An 11,716-nucleotide genomic window follows, 5' to 3' on the forward strand; every position below is an offset into this window, starting at 1 on the left:
CATCCTCTGCCTTCGATACCAAGATAACGAATTCGAATTACTAAGGGAGCAAACAAGTTGAAGCTCTAGAAATAAAATCTCAGAATGTCAATGACAAACAATCTCACCTAGTTACCTTTAGTCACAGACAGAGCCAAGTTTTGAAACTTATGAGTTTGCTTAAATATTGAATGAAATCTTAAGATAATTACAAAGTTTAAAAAACTAAAATTGAAATCATGAATATAATAAAAGTATGTATAGTTGTGATTTATAAAAATACATTTAATATATATTAATGATTTATTTGAAATCAAATATAAAAAGAGGTTACGATTACGATTTATAAACTAAAAATCTTAATTCCATCGTATATACAAAAGATCAAATTCAAACGCCTTCGATGAAGTTTCTCTCAATCTTCTTTCTTAATTATTCCATTAAATGAAACAAAACTTTTTTTCCTAATGGGTGGTAGGGGAATATATTGCTAAATGCTAACTCATAAATATTCTACAACAACTATTATAAATTCCTTTACGGAGGACCCATTTATATAAAATGACGGAATTATAAATTGAAAAATCCCAATATCAATTTTTTTATCAATAAATCAAAATATCAGATAGTCAATTAACTAAATAACTAAAATTCTTTATTTATTTTTTTAATCCTTCCGTAGGATCTCTCCCTTAATTATCCCAAAACTATTTACTATCCGAACTATTTCCTTTTATCGAGATTTTCTGACTTTGTTTTGAATATATATATATATATATATATATCCTTACATTTTTATTATTCCTTTTGTTCACAATTGTTTGGCAGGTATATAAAAATAAATGTTCAAAATTAATTGTCAATTTAAATAATCAAAAAACAATTAGTTACTTTTTTTTAAATTTGCCTTTAATGATTATGTAGTTCAATCGAAAAATTAGATAGACTTTTAATATTTTTGATAGAGTTATATTAATCAAATTATACATTATATTATATATTTCTTGAGGGATATGCATAACCTTAACGTGATAAATAATTATGGACGATATAAAGTAGCCGTTAATTAGGTTCATGTTGGGTTCAATTGTATATTCTTAAGCATCATTAATTGGTTTGCGTGTGTAAATTTTAATATTTCTTGGCGTGTATTTTCATGTGTCAAAGTCACAAAATATATTTCCATATGTTAAATTAAAGAGGTGAACAAATAAGATACGTAAGGCGAATAAAAATATAATTTTACATTCTTATTTAGTTATCTATTTTAGAAATAACACGTATATTAAAATAATAATAATTCGTATAGAAAAATTATAATTTTACTTTTATTAATTATGATTTTAAAAAACATGAGAATTAAAATTTAAATTTTTTAAAGAAGTTTAAATAAGAATACAACAGAAAAAAGTTTATCATTCTGATTTGTCAAAATAGATAAATAAATAAATAGAGATAGAAGAAGTTTTTTTTGTTAAGAAAAATTAAATCTACAAATTCAATTGTAATGTATAATTTGAAGGGGTAGTCTAATATATTAGTGTGTGGATTTTTCTGTTCACGTATCGAAACTCACTAACTTTATTGAAATATTAATTTAATTGTGAAAATAGTTTATACAAAAGTTATGACCCCCAAACATGTGAACCATTTAAACAAAATAAATAGAAAGAAAATTATATTAAAAATAATACCACATTAAGAAAAACCTTGTGAAAAAAAAGGGTAATTTTCATTTTTTCTTGTGTACTACGGCTGAGCTATTTTTGCACATTTTCCTTAAAAAAAACAAAGGTTAATATTTAAAAAACGTAATTAAATAATCCTATTTAGGAAAATTACATAAATTTTACTTGTATAATTGTAATAATATTTTATTTACGCGTCTTTTTCATTTTTCCTATAGTGTGTTAAGAGGAGTAGTTTCCTATTAAATCAAAATAAATATTTGTCCTAAAAAAAAAAAAATAGAAAACCGTGTCTCCCCATTTTCTATATTTTCTCCAGTTCTACTTCTGTTTTTTTATTTCTCTCCTTAATTAATAATAATAATTTCTTTCAAATAACCATAACTCTAAGATTCTCATAATTCATCCTCTAATTCTTCAAATGGGTGAGGTAATTTTCATTATTTCTTTCTTCTAAAACCTCTAATTCTTCTTTAATTCACTTCCCCTGTTTTAATTTTGTTTAATTTTTTGGGTTTCAGGAAAAGGAAAAAATCAAAGTTGAGAAGAAGAAGAATGAAGCCGGGAAAAAGTCGGCCGGCGGTGGGAAAAACGCCGACGACAACAGCGGCGGTATTGCAACTATTCTGTTGAAGCTAGATTTGCATTGTGAAGGTTGTGCTCAAAAAGTTAGACGTTCCGTTCGCCACTTTGAAGGTAAAATAAACATCATTATGTGCTTTAATAAAATTAGTTAACTCGAGATCTTCAGTTTATACTTTGAAATTAGCGGTCTATCGGAAACAATATTTCTATTTTCGATTTAGATTGGGGTAAAATCTAGGTCGTTTTTTAATTATATTATTGTTTTTTGAATTTATATTAATTTTTTTTTTGAAGGTGTGGAAGACGTGAAGGCGGATGCCAGTACTGGAAAATTGACTGTGAAAGGGAATGTGGATCCGTTATGGCTCCGGGAGAAAGTGGAAAGTAAGACTAAGAAGAAGGTGGCGCTCCTCTCTGCTCAGCCCAAAAAGGTTGCCGCCGGCGAGAAAAAATCCGATGAGAAGGTTGAGAAAAAGGCAGTAGAGGAGAAGAAAAAATCCAATGCGAAGGTTGAGAACGAGGCAGTAGAGGAGAAGAAAAAATCCGATGAAAAAGTTGAGAACAAGGCAGCAGAGGAGAAGAAAGGAGTAGATAAAAAACCCAATAAGGTAATTTACTTACTTCTCTAATGTACTGTTCATATTCATGTTCTGGAAAATTTAATTTTCCGTTCCAATTTATGTGATATCTTTTGAGTTAAATTCGAATAATTTCAAAGTTTACACAATAATTTTGATGTTGGTGGTTGTTCAGGTTCAATGTAACAATGAGGTAATTCAACAGCATTGTAACGGACCTGTACAAAAATTAAAGCGATTTCTTATAAAGAAATTGAAACGTAATGTTTCTGTTGTTCGACAAAAGAAAGGTAATGAATCATGCAGCCGGTATGATAACAAGAAGAACAGAGAAATGGTTCGCGATGGGAAAAAGAAACACAGCGCATCGTGTTCTACAGTTGCAAGTAGAAGTACAGAGCCAAAAGAGCAAAAGACAGAGGTGATGAACAGCAAAAAAGAATGTCACCATGGTGGTTACATTAATCCAAATATGTGCAATCAAAATCACTGGAATCAAAACTATGGCGCAACAATACAGGATCACCACGGTTACTACGGTCTCAGTGTTGGATATATGCCCCCACCACCATACATAACTGCATTTCATGATCATGGTTATGGATTTAGAACTGGATATGTGTCGCCACGACACTTTACTGCACCGCGTGATCATGATCATGGTTGTAGCTATGGTTATGGTCATTCTGGGTATGTACCACCACCATACTCTGCACCTCAATATTTCAGCGATGAAAATCCTAATGCTTGCTCCGTCATGTGAACATACAACACCTTGTTGAAGGGAAGATCAGTTTAAGCTTAAATGAAGAATACAACAGTTCGTATAGTGTATACGATATCATAGTTTTTGAGGTTTAATTTGATTTCAATTTTTCAGTTTCATGTTTTCTTTTACTTTGTGGCAATTACATTCATTCGTTTATTTGTGTCGTAGTGACAAAAAATTAGTGATTTCAAATCACGTCCATTAAGGGTATGATTGGGGTCACGCATATATTAGTTTTTGTTTTCTTGTTTTAAGGCTTCTTAAATTAGTGATGGTTTTGGATTAATAGTTCACTTTCTTCTTTCTAAAATATAAAATAAAATGACATGATATTTAAGTCGGTAAGTTGGGTAAATTATGTTTTAAATTGGAACATCACTATCCAAAATAGTTCAGTTTTAACTTCTTCAGGTATCAAAATTAACGTGAAACAGTATACTGATCTATTCTTTTTTTAAAAAAAATATTCTGAATTTTATATTTATTTTAAAACTCGATTAACTTTTTATTCAAAATTATTTTTTCCATGTCCAAAACCTCTAATCATAAAGAAAGCAATGTTACATCAGATTTACTCGCACGATTTATATAATTTATTTTTGTTTTGATTTGTCTAAAAAATAATAACACAAACTATTTCACATAAAATGGAATGAGAGTGGAGGCGAGCCACCATGCTTCTAGGGGTTCATTTGATCGCCCTTCGACGAGAATAATATTATATATATATATATATATATATTATATTGAACCCTTTTTAATTAATTAGTGTGTTTCGTTACTTCTTTCAGATTCTGAATCTCCTTATGGAAATTTTCATCTATTTACTAAGTTGAGAGAGAATTGCGTAAAACGAAGATATCTCCTCTCAACTAAGACATGCCACGTGTCTTATGACTACCCCATAAATGTGACACGTTTCAAATCTAGGCTAAGCCATGGACACATGTCCAGCCACTTTGGCATGTGGAAATGACAAATGACACAGTAACATTACGATTTAATTTGATTAATTTTTAAAGTTATAAATTATATTAATTTAATATTTTAAATAAAAAATTTATATAAAAAGTATTATGAATTGAAATTTTTTGCACATTAATATAATAAAAAATAATCACAAAATTTTAGTTAAAATTTTTATCGTTTGACTATGAAAAATAAACCATAACAAATAAAAATATTTTTTATAATAATACTCATTTCGCTTCAAAAATAATAACTAAATTTAATTCAGTAATATTTTAAAAATATAAAAAAACACTTTTCTAACTTTTACATTCGATGGTATCAAATGTATCAAAAATGTCAGCTAATTTATGGTGAGAATATTGGATGGTAAGTATTTGCATTTTCTATTTTTCATTTGACGTTGAAAGTTTATATTAAAGTATTGGTGACAGATGTAGGATTTTTACAAAGTAGTGTGAGAATAGGGATTTAAACTCGAGCAAGCTGGAAAAATTATAATCTTTTTACGGTTGGGTCAAGGATCACACTTGTGTTAGTAGAATCAAAAGTTAATATATGCATATATAATTTTTAAAACTGATTAAATATACATACATATACGATATTATTTTTTAACAAAGTGAATACATATAATTATAAAGCTCATTTAAAAATAACGTTCTCAACAAAATATTTTATATTCAAAATTCAAAATCGAGATATTTATCACTGCAAATCAACATATTTTTTTTTCCAAATCAATATAATTGCATGTTCATTTTAACACACGAGTCATTCATTTAACTTAGCTTCAAAGATTCACCATTTCTGGCTGCACGTATTTCCTATGCTTTTTCTTCAAGAGTCCAACAATTTTTCTCTTCCTGCAATTTTCAATAAGAAATCTTTTAAATGTAAAAGTAAAAATTTATAATTAAAAGAATATAAAAGAACAAAAGATTAGAAAACTATTATAATTACCACTCAATCGGGTATTGACATAAATTAATTACCTAAAAATAAGGAAAAGTATGGGAGTGTAAAATTTCTTTCAATTGTGATTTGTGTATAAGTAAAATCATTTCATATAGTGTAGTATCTTTTATTTTAATTTATAAAAATAATATTTTATAACTTTTTAATTTCAACTTATCACGTGTCATATTTAATATCACAAAATTAAAAAATATTTTACTGATGGTTAGAAAAAGACACATTGCTATTAATCATTCATAATTCATATATACTCTTCGTTGGTATAAGAAATTTATATTATATCTCACCTTAATTCACATGTTATGACATGTAACATACTTTATTTTCAAAATTTATAATAAATTTTTTTTTACCTATAAATATATACTATATATTTTGACAATTTGATAGCGTAAGTATATATTTTTATTTTTCATCCAATGTCTGATGTCCATATTAAAATGCAATCAAATGCTTCCTAGTAAATATACTCTAAATTGAAACGCCTGATTAAGAATTAAAAATTAGGAGTACATCCCGTTCTACCATAATTTCGATATACATATACAAACGATTTGTGTATATCTCTTTCATGGGTCACTACCAAACCGGCCAAAATTGTTATGAAAGTGAAATTTGAGGTGCAGGTATATCTGTCAATTGTTTCAAAATTCAACACGTACGATAATTAATTAGGTGCATTTGTGAGGTAAAAAATGAATTTATAGTTTGTTAACTCTAATAAAAATACTAAAATTATTTAGTTATTCGACCATGATGTGTAGCAATAATGGGAAAAAAATTATCAAACACAAAGAGGGGATTAAATATCGTGAAATTACAGATGATGTGCGCTGAGTAATAAAAATAGCTTTTAGTGGTAATAAATATATACATATTAACAAAGCATGATAAAACCTCCATCAACATTAATTAATATGAAATGTCGCCATAGGCTTTAGATAAGAGACATTTTAAAAAAGTTTTGATTGTCATTAAAAATAAATTTAGTGATAATTAAGCTACTAACATTAATTAATTATTATTAAAAAATATTTTTATATTTTTAAATACAGCGTGCTTTAATATAAGATGCTTGCAAAAAAAATATTATGAGTAAAATTATGTTTTTCTCATAAATTGTTGTATTACTATAAATTTATGTTTTTTCTTATAAATTATCGGTATTACTATATTACTCTTACTCTTTAATACATAAATCACGTTCAACAATAGCATTTTATGAGTAAAATTATGTTTTCTCATAAATTATTGATATTACTATATTGTCATACTCTTTATACATGAATTCCGTTCAACAATGATATTTTATAAATTAAATTATATTTTTCTCATAAATTATTAATATTACTATATTGTCACTATACTTATACACGTTGATTAACGTTATCCAAACAAATTGTTACCACTTTAATTACTTTTATCATTGATCTGGAACTATATATATTTTATTTTATTTGAGATTAAATACGTAACTGGTAATGACCCATGGAGATTATGACTTGACTATTGGCTTCTTCTAAAAATCTATAAAATAATGCACATTATTATTAGTTATTATTCCAGAAACGAAGGAAGAACAAAGTTATTTTAATTTGTTAGTATGATTTTGATTTGAAACGAAAGAATTTTTTTTATTTTCTTTTATGTTGTTGTAGCTATATCAAACTTTTAGAGATCAACACTAAATTTTTACATATTTTATACAATACCTTATATATACATGAAATTTGGGTTTATCCAGAAACTTAACACCGACTTTATACAAATACTTATATACAGTTGTATACATATTTCATGTCGAGTGTTTCGATTAAAAAAATTGAGAATATGAGATCTCTTGTCCTCTTATAATTTGAATAAAACAAAATGACATTTTCAGATCTGATATACGTAAAAATATCAATATCTTATAAAAAAGGACATAAAACTAATAAATTTTGTAATGGACTAGAAAATCATTTCTCCCCATGTAATTTTGGGCAAAATTTTGAGTGAAATTTCATATATGTTTCGAAAAAAAACAAACTCATGTTATGTATGGTAAATGAAAATGTCATGTTAGATTTCGTAAATATGAGTTTAATTTCATTCACGTGTCCTTTCAGCCTTTCTATCAATGTTATAATATAACCTTCCGATTCTATGATTGTCCCGGCCTACAAGGCCTCACACATGTAAAGTTTGGTATTCCTTTATCGATGGCTGATCCAATTTTTTCCTTTCACTGGTCGATATATAGCGAGGTGATCCTTATATATCCACTATGTGATCGATATTTTACTGTAACAAAAGAGATATGTAGTGACAATAGATTTTCCTTTTAGCGGAAATATTTCGTGATTGTAGTTGAACAAGAGAAGTCATTTTAGTTTGTAACAAGTGATCAGTATACTGTACTTTGCACTTGTTATTTCAACAAGTCAGATGGGAAGTTGCCCTCATTAAATTAGCTATATGAAAATATAGTTGTGGATCGTGTTTGTGCTTGCTTTATGCTACTTAAAAGCACTTGCTACATTTGAGCTTTTTATGTGTAGTTTTACATCAAAGGTCCCTTGCTAAAGTACTTGTAGAATTGATTCTGTTATGTGTACGTATACATCATTAACCGAAGAGGTCCCATATGTCCTTTATTTAATGTAATGTAAAGAAACTAGATGAAGCAGAGTAGTAGGTGTGACCTAATGATCAATAAAGTCAGTTGAGAATCATGAGATTTCACGTCCAGATCTACCAGCAAAGGTACAAAAATGTAATTTCACGAGCGGAGTCTTGGAAGGATAGAGTGCCTGTACACCTTAACCCTATCTCGTGGAGGTAGCGAGGTTGTATCTGAAAGATCAAAGCGTTGCTTAGATAAAAACAATGAGTGATTTCTCTCCATCCATCCAAGCTAGTTGAAGTAGTAGGTACCTCGTGGAGCTAGTTGAGATGTACGCGAAGAAAACAAACTAGGTGAAGTAGAACACTAGGTGCATGTTGTCCTTAAAAGGACAAGGTAGCTAGCTAGAAGTGATGTTCCATAAACATATGTCAGTACATTATAATTACACATGCATTGCATCTCATCTATGCTTTTCACAAACCAAATCCTTTGTCCTCCCTAAACTATGTATAAACTTTGCTCTTAACATTTTCCTTCCACATTATAAGATTGTTTGAGTAAATAATAACAATTCTTAAGGATGTTTATAGGTACAACAAATCGAAAGCATATCGCGAAGATACTAAAAAAGATCCTCCAATTACCAAGAAGATCTAGTTTCAAGTTTGCATTCGATGATTGGGAGGGTGAAACAGCCTCATTGCCTCTTCCAAAAGATGTGAAGGAAGGACATTTTGTGGTGCATGCAATTGATGATGGGAAACAAAGGAGGTTCATCGTTGAGTTGAGCTATTTGGCGGATCCAGGATTTATAAGGTTATTAGAGCAAGCTGAGGAAGAGTTTGGTTTCGAACAAGGAGGAGTTCTTGCTATCCCTTGTAGGCATAGTGACTTGGAAAAAATTCTTGAAAACAAGAACAAGAACAAGAAATGATCTATCTTTCCTCTTATTAATTTAAACCCCCTTTAAAAGGTTCTTTTTATTATATATTATGCTTTTTATAACGATTGTTATCATTTTTTTTCTATATCATTTTTTCTCTCTATCATTTTGTTGATCGAAAGAAAATAAGTGTTTTTTCCTGAATACTTAATAAGAGGATTTACTATGATGATCTGGGGGTGGGGGTGGGGGTGGGGGAGGGGGTGGGTGCGCTCTTATCTAAATTACACATCACAAGTTACATTAATAATAAAAAAAAATTATCCAATACGTTAATATGTTTATAATATATAATTTATAAATTTTAATTTTATATTTTAAAAAAATTTATCCTAATTTTGAAAATTATCAAAAAAAGATAATATTATTTTCATTAATTGATTTAAGGGCAACTTTCACGTATAGCAAATAAAAAATTTATATTTGTATGTTATAGCAAAGTTTATATAATTGCGCTCCATAGCAAACATAGAAACTGTATAATTCGCTATACATATATATTTGAAGCAAATTGTATAAAATGAAATGTATAAAACAAGAAAGAGAAAGACATTTGGGCAGAGAACTGTATAAAAACGAAGTGTATAAAACAAATTGTATTATCACAAGTGTATAGAACGATTATATACAATTTGAATTTGTATAAAATGAGAAAGAGAGAAAGACAAAAGAGACTTGACAAGGAATATACAATTGAATCGAATTGTATAAAACGAAAAAGAGAGAAATTAGATACAATTTGAAAATTGTATAAAACGAGAAAGAGAGAAAGACAAAAGAAACTGGGCAGGGGAGTATTTTTATTGTATAATTATTGTATAGTATTTTTATTGTATATATGTAATTGCATGTGTATATACAATTTTTTCACGCTTTATACAAACAAAAACACAATTTATACATTTCGCTTCTGTTTGTATAAGTGAGAAAGACGGGAATGGCGAGCAAGATCTGGAAGAAGGGAGAGAGGGGAACAGAAATATATGTATTTATACAATTCTCTCTGCTTTATACAATTAGAACAATTTTTATACACTTGTGTTTATATAAAAAGTGAGGAAGCGAGCGAGAGATTGGAGGAGAGTGACGCCTGATAATTTTTTGCAAATGTTTGCTATGGAGCATAATTAAATCAAACCCTATCTACTCCATTTATTTTAGGTTATTAGTTTGTTGTTATATACAATTTTCCCTTGATTTAATAAGGGATGAATTACTTTAGTTTTGAAAAAGAGGCCCATTAGTTAAGGAAGAGTCATTCAGAAAAGTAAAACATCAAAGTTTATGGATTTGAATTATAAAATTACTGACTTTAAATTTTAATGTAATTTGAGTTTCAAAATTCAATGTCTAATTGACGATACATTTAGTGATTCTCAACACAACTCAATAATCAAAATAAATTTTATTGAACTCGATTAAATTTATATTCAAATATTAATCTCTGCCTTTAATCGAAGAGTGTTTAGTTATATATAATATTTCTTTGTTCTTTTCCTCTCTTTTGTGAAGAAGGCCCTCTAATGTGTTGCAAGCGTGCAATATTATACAATGGACTTATCAATTTTGTTGAGATTCTGTATGTCTTTAGAAATTTATTAAATTATAATTAATCGTGAGCTAACTTATTTTTATATTAGTATTAATTTGAGATTATCAGAGAACTCTTGCTTTGTCATAATGTCAATAAGTTTATGAGAGTAATAGAACCTTATATTAGTTAAAGATGTATTTATGAGATTTCGATCATAGTCTAGGAGTACGTGTGCCTTATTCCTTTAAATTTATTTGCTTACTTTTTTAGAATATTTAAAAAGAATATTTCTTTTTTTGACCATTTTTGTAGGTTAACTTTCCATTTCATATATTTACGAACACAAAGTTAAAAAATAATTTTAATACACATATTCCAAATTTTTACTTCAAAAGATTCAATTTTTGTTTCTGTTTTTCTCAAAGCTATATATCAGATAAAATACAAACAAATTAAAACGAAAAAAATTATAGCGTTTTCTACTCCCAACACAACACATGGACCTTTTCTACAATTATTTATTTTAGTGTACGGACTAAGGTACAATACGGGAGACAGCTCACTGCTCAACTATAGTATTGTGGTACCGCGTTTCGATTATTTTTTTTATAATTTATATTAGATACATCTAAATATATATATATATATTTTTTACTATGAGATACAATCCGTAATAGGAAGAGAGGCGAGTGAGAGCAAGAGGATGCTATATACTTCATAAACATGTGAATCACACTAGAGTGCATATTCTATAATAAAAATATTTTTACTAACAATAAATATACACATTAACAAAGAGTGTCAAAGTTTTTACTGACATTAGTTAAATGTCATTGGATTTCGTTATAGGCTTTAGGGACATTCACAAAGAATGTTAATTGCTGCTAAAAATACATATTTAGCGGCAATTAAGCTATTGTGAATAATTAATTACCGCTAAAGATCATTTATAATGTAGTGACTCTAGATATATGTATTTGTATGTATCTAATTTGATTTGCATGTATCTGTAATATTGTATAGATTTTATTTATGTACTTGAGATACTTGTGCATCCACTTTGGATACAATGTATCTAGAAATTA

General features: G+C 28.1%; 2 protein-coding genes across 2 annotated transcripts; both read left to right on the plus strand.

The window, feature by feature from the left end:
• Positions 1-1,911: 1,911 nt before the first annotated feature.
• LOC101245601 (heavy metal-associated isoprenylated plant protein 3) lies at positions 1,912-3,887 on the plus strand. The gene is made up of 4 exons (XM_004249435.5): positions 1,912-2,097; positions 2,189-2,363; positions 2,547-2,860; positions 3,006-3,887. Exons 1-4 carry the CDS (start codon positions 2,089-2,091, stop codon positions 3,591-3,593), a joined length of 1,086 nt encoding a protein of 361 aa, XP_004249483.1. The 5' UTR covers positions 1,912-2,088; the 3' UTR covers positions 3,594-3,887.
• A 4,847-nt stretch (positions 3,888-8,734) lies between these two features.
• LOC101247775 (auxin-induced protein X10A-like) lies at positions 8,735-9,088 on the plus strand. Its single transcript, XM_004249746.1, has one exon. The coding sequence runs from the start codon at positions 8,735-8,737 to the stop codon at positions 9,086-9,088; it is 354 nt and encodes a 117-aa protein (XP_004249794.1).
• Positions 9,089-11,716: the final 2,628 nt, after the last annotated feature.

The sequence above is a fragment of the Solanum lycopersicum genome, chromosome 10 (assembly GCF_036512215.1).
Source record: "Solanum lycopersicum chromosome 10, SLM_r2.1".
Classification (NCBI taxonomy): Eukaryota; Viridiplantae; Streptophyta; class Magnoliopsida; order Solanales; family Solanaceae; genus Solanum; species Solanum lycopersicum.